Below are 21,860 nucleotides of genomic sequence, written 5' to 3' on the forward strand. Positions count from 1 at the left end.
CATGTTCATGTTAGGCCTTCATTTGGGTTTAGTAATCCTTGCTGCTACATTGCCCTTGGTTAGGGCCCACTAGGCATCTGAAGTCTTTCTCTCCATTGATTTTAGTTCACTTCTTGTTCTCTTATCCCTGGGTTGGTATCTCATCCCCTTCCTTTCTCCCACCTCCCTTTCTCCAGTATCCCTCCAGAATCATCAGTCCATTCTTATCTTCTCCGAATTGTTTATCCCACCTATCTTATTTAGATAGAAGACATGCAGAGACATTAATAAGCACAAAAACCAGGCAAAGCCAAAAGAGACAACAAAGGAAGTCAAAATCAACAAAACAATAAAATAACCAAAACCAAAAAGAAAGCCACTGATAAAAGTGGAAAAGCCTCTAAATAGTTCAAGGTCTCTTTGCTAGCCTTTAAGAGTGCTTTCTAGTCAAGTCTGATGGGGTCTCACATTCTGTCTCCAAAGTCTATTTTTTGTATTCACTGGAGATTTCACCACTTTGTTCCCCTTGCTGCTCTGTTGCATGCCTTCGGTGTTTCCCTCCAGGGTGATGGGGTCAGACTGGCACATGCACTGTGTCTGCAGTGTTGTCCCCCTTAGCGCTATGGCTCAGTGAGGGACGTTGTGCCTCATAGTGGGGCCAGCCCTATGGTCCTCTCTGTGCATTGTCTGATCTGTGCAGAAATATCGTCCTTGGGGCTTGCTGGGCCAGGATGAGTTCCCCTCCCTCTCCATCCCTTTTCCTTTGTCCTGTGTGCTCTAATCAGATGTGCCCCTCTCCCCAGGCTGTAGGAGAGAGACCAGTCTTCAACCCCATGTGCCAAGATGTGACTACAACATACCGGCATGTACCAGGGAACCGATAGACAGGTGTGCGGGGCCAGCCCCAAACCCAACTATGTGGACACCCCCACCCCTTCGCTAGAAGAATGCACTTCAGAGGACAGCACTGAGACTGTAACTCTTGACAGGAATTGAAAGTCTCATCTTTCAATCCTGTGTAGAAGTTGGTGATTTCAAACTGCTGACCTTTCAGATTTCAGACCAACAGGTAAGCACTATGTCATCAGTGCTCCTCTACCAAGCATGTTGCCAGTTCACACGAAGTATATAGAACAATACAGAATTACCCCCTAGGATTTCCAATTGGCAAATCTGTCTCTCTCTCTCTCTCTCTCTCTCTCACACACACACACACACACACAAACACACACTGGACTTGCTAAAAAAAATACCTATTCTTGCTGGGGAGGGTAGACAAGGCTTTTTTTTTAAGTAGAACCATTTTTTAAATGAATACTTATATCTTCAATTGACTAAGCAAACGGGGATTTAAGAATTTTCAAATACTGGGCAAAATTCCTATGATTTGGGGTCAGAACAACTGCTGCTCAATTGTTTGAGGTTATCCCCCATCCCTAACTTAAGAGCTGCCCAATTTTTGCTGAGCTGAGTGACTTTTAACCTTGATTTCTCAGCTATACAATTTTGATAGTGACCAGTTCATGAAGTGCTTTTACTGAGAAGTATGAATGAGATCCTTCGAGAATTTCATGAATATTTGCTATCTTCTACTCAGTCTCTTTGAACATGCTTAATGGAGCAGGATGTAGTCAGACTCCAAAGGTTGACAATAGATTAAATAACATAATTAGAGAATTTACTAGCATATACTAAAATATGTATGTCCTGCAAGTCCAAGTAAATGCAAAACATTTCCCCAATTAAATCTGAGTTTGGATTTCTTGTGGTTAGTGCCTCAGAGTTAATTCCAACTCGTAGTGACAAGCACAACAGAAAGAAACACTGCGCACTCTTACAACCTTTCCTGTGTGGGATCATTGCAACCATTTTGGCAATGAAACCCCACACCAAACTCACTGCCATCGAGTTGATGGCGACTCAGAGCAACCCTATAGGACAAGATGGAACCGTGCCTGGAGGTTTCTGAGACTCGAACACAGTGGTGCTCCACCTTCCTAATGCTGTGATCCTGTCACACAGTTCCTCATGGGGGAGTGACCCCCCAACCACAGAATTCTTTTCTTTAAAAAAAAAAAAACCAACATTTTATTAGGGGCTCATACAACTCTTTTTAAATTTTTTCTCAGTTTTATTTATTGATCTTTCTTTTTTTCTTTTTTTACATTTTATTAGGGACTCATACAACTCTTATCACAATCCATACGTATACATACATCAATTGTATAAAGCACATTCATACATTCCCTGCCCCAATCATTCTCAAAGCATTTGCTCTCCACTTAAGCCCTTTGCATCAGGTCCTCTCATAGAATTATTTTCATTGCCACTTCATCACTGTCATTTTGCTACTGTTTTGAATCAGGAGACTTCTGTGAAAGGGCCGTTCCACCCCCACAGGAGTTGCGACCCACAGGTTGAGAACCACTGCTTTAATTCTTCTTGGGAGTATTAAGTCCCAGCTTTCACTCCAGGAGCAGATGGTGATTTCTGGCTGCTGGCTTTACCATTAGCAGGCTGATGAGTGATTACTATGCCACCAGGGCTCCTCGGAGGAGACATTTTGTTCCTGCCAAAGCACTAGCTACTTTGGATTGAAGGTCAGTAATTCTCCCAGATAATCTCAGCGGTGGGCAACTGTGAAATGTTCTAGCAGCTCCTCTGATGCCAGACAGGAACTTGGGTTCATTTTCACAGTTGGAGTTCCCACCTGTAGAAGAGTAAGTACCCAAGTGGTGCAAATAGGAAGCGTTCAGCTACTAACCCAAAGGTTGGTGGATCAAATTTATCCGGAACTTTCTGAGAAGAAGGCCTGGCTATCTGCTTTCCAATGGTACCAGCCTTGAAATATTGATGGAGTAATTTCACTCTGCACATGAGTACCTTTTTCTTTTTCACTCACTCTCAACTGTGGACTAGCCCCTCCTGATGACACGTTCAAAGTACTTGACGTAAGTCTCACCAGCCTTACCTTGAAGAAGCATTTGGTCTGTACTGTTTCAAAGACAGTCTGGTCACTTTTTCTGGCAACCCAGGTAAATACAATATTCTTTGTCAATACCATATTCAAATGACTCATTATTCTCCAGTCTGTGTCCATCTTTCTCATGCACATGAAGAGATTGAAAATATCATGACTTTGATAAGGCACACTTTAATCTTGCAAGTGACATCTTTGCTCTTTAACATATTAAATAATCCTTTTACAGATTTAATTGATGTCTCGATTGCTTCTTTGCATGAGTGTAATTGTGGTATCAAATAAAACAAAATGCTTCACAATTTCAATTCTCCCCACCACCGCCTTCCATTTATCATGATGTCCCTATTAGTTCAGTTGTATTTATTTTTCATTAGGCAGAATTGTGAGGATTTATTTTTTCCTTAGGGAGAAGTACAATCCATGCTGAATGCTGTAGCCTTTTATCTTTATCAGTAAATGCTTCAGGTCCTCTTGACTGCTGGCAAGCAAGGTGTGCCATCTGCATATGGAAAGTTGTTTATGAGCCTTTTTACAATCATGATGGTGCGTTCTTCTTGCAGTCTGGCATCTGGGATCATTTTTCTCAGCATCCCCTTGATTGCCCAGTGACTGCTTCTGGGTCTTTCTATAGGCTCTGCATGAGCGCTATTAAGTATTCTTCGTAGAGTAATCCATAGGTTGTTTTGGGATACACAATCAAATGCCTGTGCATTGTCAACAAACCACATCCATCTGATATCTACAATCATATAGTTCATCTCACATCCTCTTCTCAATCCAGCTTGAATTTCCGTCTTTTCTCTATGTATTGTTATAACTATTTTAAACTTATTATCAGCAAAAATTTACTTTCATGTGATATTATGATTTTGTTTTAATAATTTACACAACATATTAGGCCACTTTTCTTTGGAATGAGCAAATACATGAATTTCTTCCAGTTGGTTGATGGGGTAGCTGTTTCCTATAATACTTGACATGGATGAGGGAGTGTTTCCAGCTTATGGCTAGTTATTGAAATATCTCAATTGCTATTCTGTCCGTTCCTGAATCTTTTTTTTTCTTCAATATTTTCAGTGAAGCTTGGGCTTCTTCCTGTTATACTATAGGTTCTTGATTAAGATGCTACCTCTAAAATGGTTGAATGTGACCAAATTTTTGGGTACAGTAACTATGATTCTTTCATTCTTATTTTAATACTTCCTGCATTATTAAGCATATTTTCCATAGAATCCTTTGGTATTTTCGCTCAAGGCTTGAGTTTTTTCCTTATTTATTTCATTTTGAAAAATGCTGCATGTTGTTCTGTGTAGGATTTCTAACTGAATGTTCATGCATATTCATCATAATGCTTCACTTGTCTTCTTGAGCGAGCCTATAAAACTTTCAAGTCAGCTTTTACTTTGTCTTTAATTTTTCCATTTGCTTTAGTTGCTCTATGATCAATAAATAGCAAGGTTCAGAGTCCCTTCTGACATCTACTTTGATGTCTTCTATCTTTCCTGTCTTTTTAATGACCTTTTGCTCCCTTCATCTATGATGCTCATGATGTCATCCCAGAATCATCTAGTCTTTTATCATTAATGATCAGGCAATGCTGCAAGGCTATTATTGAGATATTCTCTAAATTCAGGTGGGATATACTCACCTGAATACTCTTATATTTTTATCCTACTAGACTTGTTCTCATCTTTTTCAGTTTCAATTTGAACTTGCACAATAGCAATTGATGGTCTGTTCCATAGTTTGCCTTGTTCTAATTCTGGATAAGGATACGGAGCTTCCCTATCTGCCTTTCCACACATTGAGGAGATTTGATTCTTGGGTGTTACATCCATGTGGCTTTGTTTACAACTACATATGTTAAAATGAAGGTATCTCATGATCATTTTAAAAATTCATAATTATTGCTCTAATAACATTTGCATATTCCCTGGTGAATTTTAATAAATGAGAATAAAATGGTTTGTTTCAAGTGTTTAAGACTTCCAAAATTAAAATGGAAAGCAATGTTCTGACTCAGTCAACAAGGAATATAAATTAGGGGATATATTTCTAATAATATTCTAACAGACAGACAAAGGTTATAAATATTTTAAATATTACATTTAAAATTAACATGTTAATGAGTGAAAAATATTCACATATTTTCCATTTTCTTTTGCTCTCTGTCTTTAAAATATCACTACTTGTTTTCTCATAAGCATTCTAAAACTTTCAGAATACGAGAAGGTACCCACTAAAGGGAAAAAATAAATGGAATTATTTTTTCAAAACTATAAATTTAAAATTTTTAAATAAAACAACCTTTATCACCTTCAAAGTACTCTCCATTACCCTTAACACATTTGTCATATTTGTGATTCCATTCTTGGAAACATTAAAAGTCATCTGTTCGGATGGCTGACAGTACCTCCCTCATTATTTTCTTCACCTTCTGTGTCGTCAAATTGCTGTCCTTTCATGTCCCTCTGGATTCACGGACATAAAAAGAAGGTGCACAGAGTGAGGTCAGGTGAGTTAAGATGCATGGGGCCAGAGGGGCATGCTGTTTTTTCACCCCAAATTGGCACACTGAGATGGCTACCTGAGCAGGTGCATTGTTGTGGTGGCAGAACCAGAGTCCCATCTGCCACAAATAAGGTCTTTTTTGTGGCACAGTTACTCTATCATTTCAGAACCTCTAAATAGAAAGCTTGATTAATAATCTGACCTGGTGGAAGGAACTCCAAGTGGATTATGAGTCAACATTTTTGTCTTTTTGAGATGTCGACGGATGTCTAGAATGAGTTTTATCATCAATCGGCATTTTACCTTTCTTGAAATAAGAAAAGCATTCATACACTTGAGTTTCTGAAGCATATTTTCCAGGCAGGAAATAAAATTTCACAACTGCATCCTGTTCTCTTACATTGGCCAAAAGAAAAACTGATTTCCAGTGATATTACTTCTACAAAAAAAAAAAAAAAATTCACTGAGACCAGAAAGAACTTTCCCAGGTGACGCCACTGGGTGCGCTAAGAGCAAGTTACTCACCTACCAAGAAAAATGCATAGTGTGAAAGTTATGCCCAGTGGGGCTTTTTTCTCCATTTGGGGGGCGGGGGTTCCCCCTCTTTATAGAAATGTCTTTTTAAAGTCCTTCAGTTTTCTAAAGTAAACTTCCCTTTTATTAAAATAAATGGCATTGCTGTTGAAGTGTAGGCTCTTGTCCTTTTTAACAGTATGGGTTCGACCGTCCTACAAGTTGGATGCACACACGTGCCCTGTTAATTGCTAGCAGCGTTACGTGGTCAGGTTCAACGACTTCTCTGATCCTCAGCTTCCTTATTTATAAAACAGTAACAGGATCATTCGACATATAAAAAACAAACTTTTGAAAGGCAAGGATGTTACTTTGAGGACTAAGGTGCCATGGTCTTTTCAATTACCTCACACGCATGTGACCATGATAAGTTGGACACTGAATAAGGAAGACTGAAGAAGAGTCAACACATTTGAATCATGGTGCTGGCAAGAAAATATTGAGAATACAATGCATGTGAAGTGAATAAACCAATCTGTCTCAGAAGATGGGCAGCCATAATGCTGCTTGAACTTCATCTCATTTACTATGGGCATGATGGAGACCCGCCCCTAGAAAGGAATAGCACACTTGGTAAAGCAGAGGAGCAGAGACAAAGACGTCTTGACGCTGTGGTGCAACAATAGGATTGGACATAAGAACAGAGGGGGAGCGCGGCACGGGACTGGCATGTTGTGTCCTGTTTTACATGGGGTAACTGTACGTCAGAACAGACATAAGGGCACCGACAGCAGCAACAACCAATCCTACATATTTCATAAGGCTTTATCAATTATTCATTAAATGAATAACTGTACACAGATTTGTGCCTGGTGCCTTTTAAGTTTCAGGTAATTGTTAGTTCATGATATAAGTTTTCTTCTAGCTACTTTAACTTTCTGTGGTAATCTATTGCACTACTTGCTTGTCTTGATTTTCTCTGGGTGAAATATTGGAGTAAGTGTATGCTCATTGACTTTCTGGATTTTTTGGAACTTCTATGTCGACTTAATCTTTCCACTGTATCTAAAACATACTTTAAAGTCTTTACATCATACTTTCAAGCAAAAAATACCTCTTAATCATTATTTTCACACATCGGTATCTAAGGAGATCCTCTCAATCTCTATTATTTCTAAATGTTTGCCCAATAAGTTGATGTTGTAATATGGAATAATTCTTAATTACCTGGTTGTAAGCAAAAAATGCTTCTAATTAAACAACTGTTTTGAATAAATACAACTGTATTAGACATTTTATTGCTGTTAAATGATCCTTAGTCTTAGCATTCTGTGAGCAGCTATTTTTGAACCTGAAGTTCCACCCAAAATGAGGCACTGACATCAAGTAACAGAAAATATTGATACTGGTTCTTGGCTTCTTTAACAAGGAAACAGCAAAGGCCAGATATAAATTTCTTTTAAAAGAACCACTGAAAGTCCTTTACCTTTTTTTAAATGAGGTTTTCCTTATATATATTATTATTTATTTAATGAGTGCTGTTTTCTGAAACCTGATTCCAAGCTTTGATTTTGCCTCTATCAAAGTAGTTATCTGGGATCGATATTTAGACTCATTGGTTTTGATTAAATACAAAGCTCTAGGGAACTATATGCTTTTTAACATGCAGAAGAAAGTTGCTATGTGATGGGATGTGCACACTGTGAAAGCAGTTTAATGCCCCGTTATGAGACAGTGCCTAATGCACGAGACATCTCTAGGTGGTTTTCACAGTATCATAGGAGAATTAACATAACGAATAATGACAAACACTTAAGTTAAGAGAACCACTGTGTCCTAATCTGTAGCTTGTAAAATCAAATTAGTAAATTAAAATTTGCATGTGAAGCAGTACAAACAATTCAGAACTGAGCTGTTTTACTAGTTCGTCTCCAAACTGAATAAATCACTTGGGTTTATTTTCAAATTATTTAATTTAAATAATTTTATTTAATTATGCAAAGCATAATTTACTTTAATAGTATAACAAATTATGAAAAATATCAATGAAAATGCTACTATAAGATTGTTATGACTCTTTTCTTGAGATGTTTAATCTGCATTTTTAATCAAAATTTGGAACTACCTGTTTCTGAAAGCAATAGCTTTTCATAATGCACCACATTTTAAAAAGATATACTAATCTATGTAAGAGAAAAAAACTGCTAACACTGAAAAGTGTAGTCTATCAAACATTAAATATGGTGCAATGGCCATTTTGTAGAGTTAATTAGTGAAATGGTGAAGCAATTATTAATCTCCAGAGAGGTCAATCGAATTTTCAGTAGAAATTGATCAAGCTTCTTCTGACTCAGAAACACCCTATGGCTAACTATTGATCAAGATTATATGATTATAATTCATATCCCACCCCCAGAGCACATGAAACAAATTATTTCAAAAGATTACTCAAAACATACACGCGATTGAGTTTAATAGAGAAAGTCTCACTAGTGTGAGTCTTGATTGGGTAGTTGCATAGGAAAACACACCTACCTGGCTAGGCTGAAGGCATCGTCGATCAAACCTGCTCGGTTACTGACTGAGAGAACCTATGAGGCCAACCAGAAAAATATTGTCCTGGTTAGAAATTTAGAATTAAAATCCAGGGTTCACATCTGAAAACGGATCTTAAAGATAAAATCCAGAATTTACCTCATGGTTCCTTATTAACTGTTCGATTAATAATCTCCAATTCCTTAGGTCATAGTTGACCCTAAAGTATCTGGTTTGATTGATGTTCCCCAACAACCAGCTTCCTTTGCCCAGAGAAGTGATCCTGTGGTGCTCTACAAACAGCATGTTTTTCAGGATGAAATAGATTTAGATGTTAATGATATATAAAGTATATTTTCTTAATACCAAGGTAAAGTTACTAATAATTATTATTGCTCAATTAAAAGCTAATCTTTCACGTAATCATTTGCATCTAGGATATACCAGTAAATGTTTAGTAGGTTATAACTAGCCTCTATTCCTGACAAAATCCCTATCCCCTACACATAATTGTTTTTTCAACATACATGTGACCTAACATGTACTTGTGTCTGTGTGACATAGACTATATATGCATATAGTATGATTAGAATGAAGGGAAAAGTTTTGAGAACTACATTCTCTTAACGCGTTCAGTAAGAAAGTTATTAAAACAATCGAGCTCATTTATTTCAGAGTCATGGGTGTTCCTTGCCTCTTCCTTGTGCTTTCTTGGAAATACTATAAATAACAGATGATGCAGCATCATCAATAACGCCGGAAAAAGAAACTGCATTTACTTAAGACTCTAATATTTCTACACATAATTAAAAACAAAGATAATAAATTCTGCTTATTGGAATCACCTTGGAAAATAGTAACTTGATTATATTAGCCAGGTAATTCAATTAAAGAAAGCGAGCTGGTAAAAACAATCTTATAACTTCTTACACATTTAACTCCTACAAATATGGTACATATGGAGAATGCTATTCATTTTCAATTGTTTCCTTATTTATTTACAAACCATAGGTCACAATTCCAATGATTTTGTACTTCATTGTGGATGCTTTCAGACCTTGTGTGTCCTAGAACCTGCATACTCTTTAAATAAAATATTTTTAATCTTTGTGCATAAATGTAAGGAAATATATGTAAGTGTACACGTATACATGTATAAAACCACTGCCATGGAGTCAGTTCTAACTCACAGTGACCCTATCGGGAAGAACGGAACTGCTGCTCCTGGTTATGAGGTCAGCTAGCCTCATCTTTCTCTGAAGGAACAGCTGGCTAGTTTGAACCAACTTGCAGTCCAAATGCTTAGCTTGCTATGCCACCGTTTACTATAGCATGTGTTCATGTTCTCTATCTACAAAGCCTCCAGGATTCAGCAGAGCTTATGCTAAAACAGTGTCTCATGCCCAAGGGAAAAATAAATCATTTCCATGATAGCTCACACCAGAAAATGTATCACAGAGACCATGTGCAGCCCATTGGAGTCAGCTTCAGTCCATTGTCAATGTTTTTACATCTCAGACTCCAAATCAGGTTTTCCTATTATTTCCCCAAGGACGCATTCAAACATATAGTTTTTGAATGGAATCTCTTTACATAGAGTCCATCAGAAAATAATTCTACTACCACAAAAGATATCGTGGACAAAAGTGGTCATTAATTGCTCAAAACTGGAATGAAGTGGAAGATTTAGTCCAAACATGCCAGCAAGATGAAGAGGCACCTATTACAGTCCACTAAAATATAATCCCAAACTATTGAAAAAAATCTAATATTTAATGTTTCAAAGCACTGTACTTTGGCCACATTTATATGTAGTACCCGTGCAAACGAGGTTCAGACAGTTGTAATTCAATTGTCCAACACAGCTGAAAATAGTCCATCTCAGGTCTTCCACCATCTAGGCTTCTTTCTAGTCTGGTCTATGCTCCTGACACAACGTGGTATAGTGCTTTTACTATCATAAAATACACATTTTCACATTCCTTCTCTCTTTTTAATTTGAAAGGAGAAATATGACAGTTAAAATAAACTAGAATAGGGGCAAGAAAGTCATGCCCGACTATACATCTATATACATAAATGTTTAAACTTCGATAGCATATTCCTTTTTTAAAACCACTTTACCTATAACCTGATGGACAAACAATGGCCTATAAGGTCCCTTTCAATGCTACAATTCAATGGAAAAGAAATGGTACACATTCTCTTAGGCTGACAATTGATCTCTAGTTTAATAGTGGTATGCAGAAGGAAAAGTCTATCAAGTTCTATTTTAGAGTATGAATGATTTTCTCTACCTATGAGACTTTATAATCTCCTTTTCTTCAAAACTTCAATGTTTATCCACACAATTGCTATAAAGAAGCTTTAGAATATCATCCCCATTTTATGGATGCAATGATGACAAGAGATATAGTTAACAAGAAAATGTGGCAAGTATAAAAAATAAAATTGAAACATTAAGGATACTGTTTCTGTTGATCAACTTTGACTTTATTTTCATGCATCTGTAAGTTCACAATGATCTATTCCTTATAAAATATTAAAATCATGTCTGAATTCACAGAATAAATTGGATCTCCCCACTCCTTAAGTAGTCACTTTATAGGTGATAATATTTAAAATTCAAGCCTCATATCTGATCATATAATTTAGGGTTTTACAGGTTTCAAATTGTCATGATTTATAATTATTAAATATAATTTAAAAGTTATTTCATGCTCATCTTTTATATAAATCTCATGTGATATAATTGGCTCCTGTTTTTAAATCAATTTTATTAAAAAATTTAAATCTATACTCAAATTAAAATAATATGTATGTATAAATGATAAAAGCAATTCTTACCCCTTTTATGTAGTCTGGTCAGTAAAAAAGAAGGAAAGGAAATAAAAGGCAGCCATCTCCTGCTTTTAAGTTTGCCATTATTAAACTGATAACTAAAACCTGAAGGTTATTACTGTTCGTGAATATTTTTATGTCTCTGGTATAAGTGAAATCTGTAGAGAAATAATCCCTGGCAAGATATAGTAATACATTCTTAAATACCTTTTCAGTTCTAGTTAATTATATACCTAAAATATTCTTCAAATTAACTAATGGCAAGCAATGAATTTTAAAGTGTTCTTTTTCCATGGCCTCGTGATGTACAGTGCATGATGAGAACCATAAAAAATTATGGAAGCTATATTTTGAGGGTCGGTAATAATAATTAAAATTTCTATTTGGAATGTTCCCAAAATGACACAAGTCTTAGGCCATATCAAAACACAGAGCAGTTAATACTTTAAAATATTTTAGTTCTTATCATTCATTTACCACCACCACACACCCAACACACACCCAACACACACACCCAACACACACACCCCAGGACCAAAAGAAGAAGGTGATATATTCTTTACAAACTTGGCTGGCTGCAGATGAGAAGAAATGTCAACCAGGATAACAAAACTGGAAATACACAATAAACTCTGTGATAACTTAGGTGGACTTCCTCCCTAAACTTGTAAGATAATTAAATGAGATAATGTTCTGTAGCTCTTTAAGAGTCACTGGCATACACCCAATGACAAAGTGTTACATAATTAAGAGATCGCCCAGACAGCCTAACAAAACTTTACAATTTTATCCACGGTAAATAAGGGTGTGCTCATGAGAGAAGTATTAAAAATAACAGAAGAAAATCACAGCCCTAGACCTAGCTCTTTACCTAATTTGCCAACGGACTTGATCCAAGTTACCATCAAATTGTAATAAACTCATTTAGAAGATGGGGATTAAAATCATATTGCTTCTAAGGGCTTCTGAGTCTCAAGTAAGCCAATGCTGAAGGCAAAGGTGAGAGCACTTCAGCACTAGTTTAGTGTTTACTGACCTTTCAGAGCCAGTGTCTACTCTATTCTGACTGTGTTCTTTCCTAAAATGTAACTGAATGTATTGCCTTCCACTCTTGGGTAAGCAAATATCCAGTAAATATGCAAGCTATTACATTTATAATGCCTAGATTGTTGGTATTTTCTCAGTGAAAATGAAAGAGAGAAAAAATTTTGGCTGTTTCTAATAACTTAAAAATTGACTTAATACTTTAGGTAGCGTTTTATGTCATCTTTAGAAATAATTATATATTTATCCAAAGGGCTTCAAAAATTTAACTCTCAAGAAAATATGATGATGATAATCAAATTTAAACTTTATAATTAACTATGGCCTTGTGTGAATATATGTGAAATAAAATCTTTACTGACCATGAAAAATTACAAAACATTGATCTGGTTGTTGTCATTAAAATTTGGCATTTTTTTACATGTGTTTATAACAATTGACCAATGCGTTTTTCTCCCTGGCTTAATGCAGATACTTTTCATGTACATTAGTTGTTTGTTTTGAATAAAATAGGAGATAACATATAAAAGAAGTTGAGGTTAACCAATCTTTTCTTTTTACCTAATTATAGTGTGGTGTCAGGTTTTTACTAGGCCTCATCGAAGTTCAGGACTTCAAGAGAAGATGGTGCATAGGTAAAATGACACTGAAAAAGGCAAACTAGAAAGATGACTTTTATTTTTAGCTTCACTGGGAATCGGTCACCCCAATTTGTGCATTTATAAAGCATTTATAAGGCCTTCAAGTGACATGTGGAAAACTTACTTGCTATTGAGTAAACACTTGACGGTATTGAGCAACCTTAAGTATTAAGTGTTACCATGTTCGTGTCAAATAGAGAACACTGCTGGGATTGAAACAAAAGGACACCTTACACTCTGATATGTGTGCAGTGCCTGACTGTGGGGTGGGGATGTGCCACTCACAATACCCCCTTCATAAATAGCATCCCCTAGAGTTTTAAAGCGTATACCTGTGCAGTTGTTCATAGCAGTTCTTCATATTAACATTGGTGATATTTAAGGCAAACATGTTGAAAGAATGGACTGTCATTATCCTGATTAATAACTCAAGATGAAGCAATCTCTCAAGTACAACCTGTATTGGTCAAGGGAAGGCTTATGGTCTTCCCAAAAAGGAGAAAGTAAAGGATAAAGAGGAAATACCTTCTCCAGCAGGTTTCCAGTAAGAACAGACTCCCTATAGCCCTCACCTTCTAAGCTGAGTGTTTAGGCTGATTCAAATATATAATCAGTAAGTACTTCTACATTTCTTTAACTTTCTCATTTCCACTCTACATTTCAAAGGGATATGTCGTAGTTTATTTCTGAAGATTATTATGTCTCATGTTTCTAAGAAATGTATGGAGGGATGGCATAATTCAAATCGTTGGACAATTACAACTCCCTAGTTTCATTCACCATGTAATAACATATTATGTATTCAAGTAAAGGTGCTTCATGGGGATAAAAGAGAATTATAAAGGAAAATAAGATAGTAAGTGTGAATTCAGAATCACGAAATAAACGCTAACTCAAAGCAATTAAAAGAACAAATTGTAATGAGTTATTTTAAAGGAGAAGAAACCAATAAATGTTACAGTCAGCATTTCAATGTACCACCACATTACATGTGAATGTCTTATATACAATAAACGTGAATGGAATTGTAACTCTTTATAATATGCAGTTTCATATTAAAATTACATTAACACGAAATTATGAGTAACCTTCACCCCTGGGAATTACAAGTGTTTATGTTTCTGATAGTCAGATTACATTCTGGATTCAGTACATTTTGCCTATATGTAGCCATGCATCTATTTTGAGTACTTAACTGTGCCATGTATGAAATGAAACAAACATTTGTTTATTTACTTAAAACAAAAGATATATGCTCAAAACGATGTTTATAGCATAAAGAATTAAAATACACTAACAGCATTGGTGAAAGCAGCAAGGGGAAAAAGGTAGAAAAATGTGACCTTCTTAGTGCCACTGAAGTGTTAATAGAAGATGATCATCGCCTTTTCTCCAACTCGCTGGGAAGCGGAGCAAAAGGAACCCTCATGTGGACCCTGCTGTCCATGAAGGACTTAGAAGGGACTCAAGTACTCTTCTGTGAGTGATTGCAAATAGGCCCCTCTCCTGTTTGGCGCCATTTACACAGACAATAAGGAGCCCTGGTGGTGCTGGGGTCAAAGAGCAACAGCTGCTAACTAAGCGTCCCTGGTTCAGTCTCACAGCTCCTCTGGGGGTGAAAGAGGACACCGGTGTCCTGTGCGTGCAGGTACAGCCTGGGACACCCTAAGGGGCAGTGCTCCCGTGTCCGAGGACTGCTGGGAGTTGGAATCTATTTGATAGCACTGGGTCTGTGGGTAGAAAGACAATGAACTGGCTCTTCTCCCTGCACCTTGAGGTTTGACCCCCAAAGGGTGCACTTTGAGGACAACTCTAATCCTCTCCCTTCAAATCCAATAATTATAATTATCTAATCCCATGAAGGATATTGCTTCTCTGGTCTCTAAAAGAGATAGTCTGAAAATGCAAAGACAGTGGAATGGGATTAAAACTGTTGCCTCAGTTTCAGTTTGTGAGACACTGCTCTAATGGGAGTTCTGCTTACATTTTAATTAAATGTGTGATTATGAAATTATACAGTTTAAAACAGCTACGATGAGATCTACAAAAGCATTTAAATGTTTTCTCTTCACTATGAAAGGAACGAATAAACAAGAATTATATAGGCAGGGTGAAATTGGATGAGTCAGAAATTATACCGAAGAGATCCTCTTATGCTTTCTTATCTTGTAGAGGTGATTATCATTCTTCCATCTTCTCTTTCTAGTTTGTCTTTATGCACATTTTTATAACCCCAGAAACCAGAGGTTAAGTTGCTGAACAATTATCTGAAACCAATTGTCCACAGGGGAGAATATATATCTTACCTGATTTGTTAGACACCCAAATAATTGCTTCTGAAGACACATGGCTTCTATTTCCTACCACAATGGTTAATGGAATCTGCCACAGGTAGCTGCAAAATAGAAGAGTAGCTTTAAAAATACAAATTGGTGTTCATTTGAAAAACATGCATCTTCAGAGGGATTTTTATTAATGCTTTTTAGGGAAGCTACCAAAAACAACAATAAAAAAAGCACTCAGACATCAAAGTAGATTCTAATTCATTGTTTCTATCTCACCAAGAAGACTGTGCACTCAGAAGTTTTCTGTCAATGTAGAAGAGATCTCCTAATAATATACTTTGCCAAAAAAACCCAAAATGTTTGCATTAGGAGTTAAAAGTGGCTAAATACTACAGTATATATTGATTTGAATCTTAAAATAATTCATTTCTATTGTTTTAATATTAAACACTAGTGATTTTATGTATTCACATTTCACCAATTTCTCCTTATTTATTTTATAACTGTTCAGAGAGATATTTTATTATATTTCCATAAGGTTAATATGGCACACATAAGGTGATTCAGGCAAAGAGAATAAAACAAGACTGACAAGATCCCCCTAAAATCCATATAAACACAATGCACCCGACAGGGCACAATTGGCCAAGCACCACCGATACTTAATGTTCAAATGTGGGTCAGAGTTATAAAAGAGAAACATTTGATAAGGTTTGCCTTTTATAGTAATAAAAATCAAGGCCTATATGTTTACATAAAGTATCTATTTAATCTGAAAGGCTAACCAGTTAATGATAGATGATTTTACATTGCGTTCAAGCATTATATTTTATTTTCTTGAAATATAACCTGATTCCTTCAACTAATCATTGTGCTATTGCTAAACAGCTGGAAGTTCAAAGCTAAGAACTGTCCCACGGGAGGAAAGTGGGGCAATCAGCAACTGTACACGTTTACAGGGTCAGTAACCCTATGCAGGGTCATGACGAGTCAGAATGGACTTGCTGACGTGGGCCTGTCTTGTTGTTTTAGTTTGCTTTTATCATTGTGTCATTGGCAAGACTTCACAACAAGCGAGCAATGAGTATTAAAGTCATATATTTTGTTTGTGATATAAGAAGCTATACTGTGTCAGCTTCATAACTGGAGAGCGACTGAAGAACTGAGAACCAGGGGAGACACCGAGTGACTGATCATAAAATGGGCGTCTTTCTGGAGATTTGGGAAGAGCAGTGCTGAATCGGTCCCTCGACACATAATTGTTTTACGTGTCACAGAGTTCATTTCTCACACTCACAATTAATACATGGGAATTCATCAAGAGTAATATGTCAGATGGAAAAGGGGAAAATTCATTATGTCATAACAACTGCTATCCCCAAAGTCAAAAGTCAAAAGGCCATCCTTGACATTCTGAATTTTAAATGATAAGCTGAACTTAATCAGAGAAACATTTCTGAGTGCCAACCATGTGAAGGTACCCTGTTACACTGTAATTGACTCCACATAATCCATCATGAAAGAACCAATTTATTGTTGCCTAACCTGGTTCTTTGGATAGAAGTTAGTGAACAAAACAATTTATGTTCCTTAAGAGAGGCCTCGACGCATGCAATGAAAAACATGTGATAAATATATGACAATGGACACACCGTGGGAACATCACAGCCAGATTATTTTATTATTTTTTAAACAGCATCCCTCACCAAAGATAATTAATCTATTTTGGTTAATTGGAAAAATAAGTTAAGAGGCAATAGTACCTGGATCTAATCTAAATGCTGGATCTAATTTTCAATTTAAAACACAAGTTTATTTTTTGTGTGTACTTGCAAACAATAGATATTGGAGACATTCAATTAATTACTCTCTGTAATTAGACCGAAAGGAACTGGGTGGAGTATAAGTAAAATGAAAGACCAAATCAATTTCTCTGTAAGACATAGACTAACTTTATGAACAAGACTTTATAGGTGTATATCTTCCACATTGAATTGATGATCTAAATTGTGAAGCCAAACAGATATTAATTAAAAAGCAAACAATATATATGACTAAAAACATCTAAAGACCCTCTAAATAAGTCTAAGACTCTAGTAGTATGTAATATTTTAAAAAGTGATTAGAAAAAATTAATGTGTGTAGTTAGATTATGTTCTTGTTGTTTCTGTTTAACTGATCATATGGATATCATATTTTAAGTAACAATAGAAAATTTTCAAAAAATATATCCCTTTCTTCAGTAGTTCTTAAGAACTCTGATTGTACTAACATGGAAAAGAATTGGTACGTTTTAAAAAGTGGAATGAGAAAAATCACACCCAGGAGTTGCTACTAACATTCACGAAGCATTGATGCACACAGGGAAACCCTCCGGAGACTGCTGCAGGCGGGGCCCATAAGGAAAGGGTGAGTGTGCGGACACACAGAATGCCCTGTTGCCCAAGACTCCCAGGAGGTGCCCCATGCTTCAGGTGGTATTAGTTAACAGTGAAATGTATTAAATTTATAATGAAATGAAGGAAAAACAAACTACGAAAATTCACAACTTCCTGTGTACCAAAGTCCTACCAAGGATTTTATGCACTTAAACACATTACTAAATATATGCAATTGTTAGAAATAGCAAAGATTCATTCTTCCTCTACTTAACAGCTAGGATGTACATTTATTACATATGGAAAAATAATTACATTACACATTAAAAATGTTCCAGGTAAGAGGTAATGATAATTGTCCCACAGAACAGTCATGGCAAAGCGAAAGTCATGATCAGTAAAGCTGGGTGCTTTGGGACCTACAGCTGGCCTGTAGAGTGGGGGGCCTTTGGCCACTTAACTGGGTTTGCTGATGCACAGAGCTGGAGCTAAGTGCTTTGGGCTGAACCTTACACAGGAGTGCCATGCTTGCTGGGTCTTTGTTATCACCTGGAAGAGAACTTGGTGACTTCTCCTGACAGGACAACCATGTCCTATGTATTTTTCACCTTGATTGTATGTAACCTGTAAACTTCCTTAAATAAAACCCTTTAATCTCAAATATTGTCTGTGAGTTCCCAGTTGCCCCTCCAATGAACGATCCAAGTCAGTAGCTGAAAAGTCGAGAGCCGTGGGAAACATTTATTTTAGCACGTCAGCAATGTCTCTTCTAGAGACCTCGGAAGGCTTGTACAAGGAGCACACAGACTTGATTTTCAAGCTTTAACTGAACATTAATATAAATTAAGCAATAATCTAAGTGGGGAATAGTAAATTCTCATCTAGAGATGGATTCTGTCCTACTAGGAAAATTATTTTAAATAATAGAATGTCATGTATATATTTTTTTTGCTCTGTTTGCCATTAAATGGATTCTGACGCATGGTCCTCCAACAGGTCGGGGTACAACTGCCTTAGGGTTGTGCCGGTCTGCTGTCTTAATGGGAGCACACTGCTCCCCCTTTCTGCCAGGGAGTGGCTGGCAGCTTCGACATGCCATCTTTGCTGGCGGCTGAGCACTTTAACACTACGCCACCAAGGGGATTTTAATTTTCCTCAACATTTTTATATACCAATTTCTCAGATTCAGAACCATCCAGGTGGTTTTATAATGCCAGCAGAAGCTAAGCGCTCTGTGCTAAAACTGCTTACTCATGCTGAGAGACTTTCCCCCGTGAAGAGCCAGGCTCCTGGCTGACACCTCTGATGCAGGTTATGGGCTGGCAGAGTATTTTTGTTCAATATTTGTTCTGTCATCTGGGTGTCCTTTCTGTTTTTCTGCATCGGGGAGGCCTGTGTCAGACTGTTCATTCTCAAAGGCATGGCCCCAATCTGGCTTCGCCACAGTCAAGTCGTTTTTGTGTACTTCGTGGTCCATGCCGAAGCGTGTTTCGCCTGGGGCCAGACGGTGGGTGATCAGGGCAGCCTTTGACAGCTGTGGGGACCCAGAGAAGGGGGACGAAGCAGTGACAGGCAGATCCCGACAGGGTGAAGGGAGGAGTGTTATTCTGCGTGTTCGGGCAGTTTAATTGCAAAAGGCAACTCCTCATACCTGGTGAAGGCCTCTCTCTACTTGAGCCTTTAACTTCCATGTGCCCCCATCTTGACGAGAGTAGAACAAACTGCAAAGTCAGCAGTTTGAAGCCTCCAGCTCTTCCGCTGGAGAAAGAAGGGGGTCCTACTCCCAGCCCCAGCCACAGTCTCAGAAACTCCCAGGCTAGTTCAACCCTGTGTTTAGGGGGGCTAGGAGTCGCCATCAACCTGATGGCGCAGAATTGGGTTTTCATCTGTATGGCAGCAGACCTGCAAGTCTGTCCCCGGCAGCATGGCTGGGTGAGAACCCAGGGCCAATCTTTCCATTCTAACTGCTGTGGAGCCCAGCTCCTTCCTACACCTATAGTATCGTATCGTATACTATAGTATCGTATCGTATTGTATAGTATAGCTGCTGTACCAGTATTTATCTCAATACAACAGTGAAGACTTCATGTTTTCTTAAATGGAGTTCCAATATCAGCCACCAGAAAATGTTCATGAATCTCCCTAACACTTTTATTCACATCAAGCTAACTTGAAGATGCTATCCATTCATGTAAGTTTAAAATATTCCCCACCAATCCTACATAATAATGGATGATGAAGCCCAGCATCCTAATTTCCCAAGGTGATAGGACACAGCATGAGTAAACTAATATGAGCACTTCTATTTACTTATTACTTTTGATCTCTATACTTGCCCTCCCTTCACCCCTCCAATCCCTTACCAGGGCATTCTATATATAAATTTAAAAACTGCCTGATTTGAAGTGTACTTTCTTACATTGACTCAGTCTTTACTGAAACAAAGTAGTAAAAATAAACTAGAAAAATTGGATAGAATGTTTATATTCTGAATTTTAAGTAACTAAATGGGTTCCCCAATGTTAAATTTATAGCAAATCAAAATTCAGGTGTGTTTTCTATAGTTTTAAACACCACATTTGAGGGAAAGAGAATATATTTTCATATTGCCACTTCTACTTAAGATCACCTTAAGGTATTTATTTAGTTTTTGAGTTTTGTTAACTAGGATAATATTTATTATCTAAATACTTTTGATTTGGTTTTCTAGATTGATCCTATTCAATTCACAACACACCTTAACTTTCTTAAAGATGATTAAAAAATATTATAACAAAAAGTAAAATATCATATCTCACATATAAAATGATTAGAATAATTTAAAATAGTCTTCAATGAAATACCATAAGTGTGCTCATCAATCAGGGGTTAAAATATGTAAGGTATCGGCAGTAAAAGGAATCAAAAATACCATATGGAAATAAAGAAATAAAAAGAGTCTTAACTTATATTTCAGAATTATGTTGTCAAAATTATCTTAAAATATTAAAATTAAAAGGTGAATGGCAAAAAGAAAAGTTCCTATATTCATGTTAAATTAAAAGAGAGTCAGTGGTACCTGCTGTTTCGATGTTCAAAGGTTTTGGTCTTAGCACTTATATCATAAATGAAGCGTTGCTGGGTAATGGTTACCCTCTTTTCGGCTGTTGCATTTCCCAAGATGGTGATAACAGGATAGCCCTTCTGGAGCGTCCACTGATCCATGACTTCTTGTATATTTACATATTTTCCATTCCTCTTCAAAGCCTTTAGAACCCAAATTGGATAAATGAGCTTTATAAGCATGAATTATACATATAATTATATTAAATCATTTTCACTTTTACCTTTAATATTTACCTAAATATGAAACATTTCAAGATCAGTGAAGCTAATATAATGTGTTACTAAAATTAATTTTCTCACCTTAAGTTAGGCTTCATGCATATATATATGGAAGTTTCATTAGCATTAATTTTTTTTACATAATGGAGAATAAAATACATTTTACTGGTAAAGTAAATACATGCAGCATCATTAAATATCCCCAGTGTGTCTAGTTGGTATATTTAAATATTTGTCATGCACACAAGAAAACATATTTCCTTAAAAACTTGCAGTATTTCTCACTTTAGCATGACTCACTTCCCAAATATATTAAAATTGTATTCCATAATTATTATCTTTTTAAAGTATGAAAGGCATCAATAACATTAAGTACATTTAAATCCCATTGTATTTTTATTACATTTTATATAGCTCATTACTATACATTTATAAATAATATGCGACAAAGGAAATAAAAGCTCAAAATGAAAACATACTGTCAGCGTCAATAAAAGTTACCAATGGTTTGGGTTCTTTTTCTTCCTATACTTTACCTCTGAGAAGGCATTCCAGAGATCATTTCTGGCTGCATTGCCATACTTATGAATGGTTAAATAATCCTACAAAGAAAATAAGATTTGAATTACAATTTAACTGCTAAGCAATTACCAGTTAATATAATCATTTCTCAAATCAAATAAACAATTCTATTTGCTGTGCTTATATTGATACAAAGAGAAATACTCATAAAGGTTTATAAGAATTAAATTTTAAACTATTCAAAAAAAACTTAAGCATAGCATATTTTCTAATTAAGTATCAAATAACTTTAATCTTTAAAAAT

At 36.4% G+C, this 21,860-nt stretch overlaps 1 protein-coding gene across 3 annotated transcripts in view; it reads right to left on the bottom strand.

The window, feature by feature from the left end:
• LOC142436748 (thyrotropin-releasing hormone-degrading ectoenzyme-like) overlaps positions 1 to 21,643 on the bottom strand; it is a 137,814-nt gene extending 116,171 nt beyond the window's left edge. For all 3 annotated transcript variants that reach the window (XM_075540213.1, XM_075540215.1, XM_075540214.1), the window contains exons 1-5: positions 21,571 to 21,643; positions 20,769 to 20,956; positions 15,354 to 15,442; positions 8,681 to 8,814; positions 8,522 to 8,577 (exon numbers count right to left, since the gene is read on the bottom strand). In XM_075540213.1, the coding sequence (XP_075396328.1) occupies positions 8,522 to 8,577; positions 8,681 to 8,814; positions 15,354 to 15,442; positions 20,769 to 20,914 (425 nt within the window). In that variant the 5' untranslated portion in view covers positions 20,915 to 20,956; positions 21,571 to 21,643. The remainder of the gene's footprint in view (positions 1 to 8,521; positions 8,578 to 8,680; positions 8,815 to 15,353; positions 15,443 to 20,768; positions 20,957 to 21,570) is intronic.
• Between the last annotated feature and the right edge of the window lie 217 nt (positions 21,644 to 21,860).

Source organism: Tenrec ecaudatus, unplaced genomic scaffold (genome assembly GCF_050624435.1).
Source record: "Tenrec ecaudatus isolate mTenEca1 unplaced genomic scaffold, mTenEca1.hap1 Scaffold_563, whole genome shotgun sequence".
Classification (NCBI taxonomy): domain Eukaryota; kingdom Metazoa; phylum Chordata; class Mammalia; order Afrosoricida; family Tenrecidae; genus Tenrec; species Tenrec ecaudatus.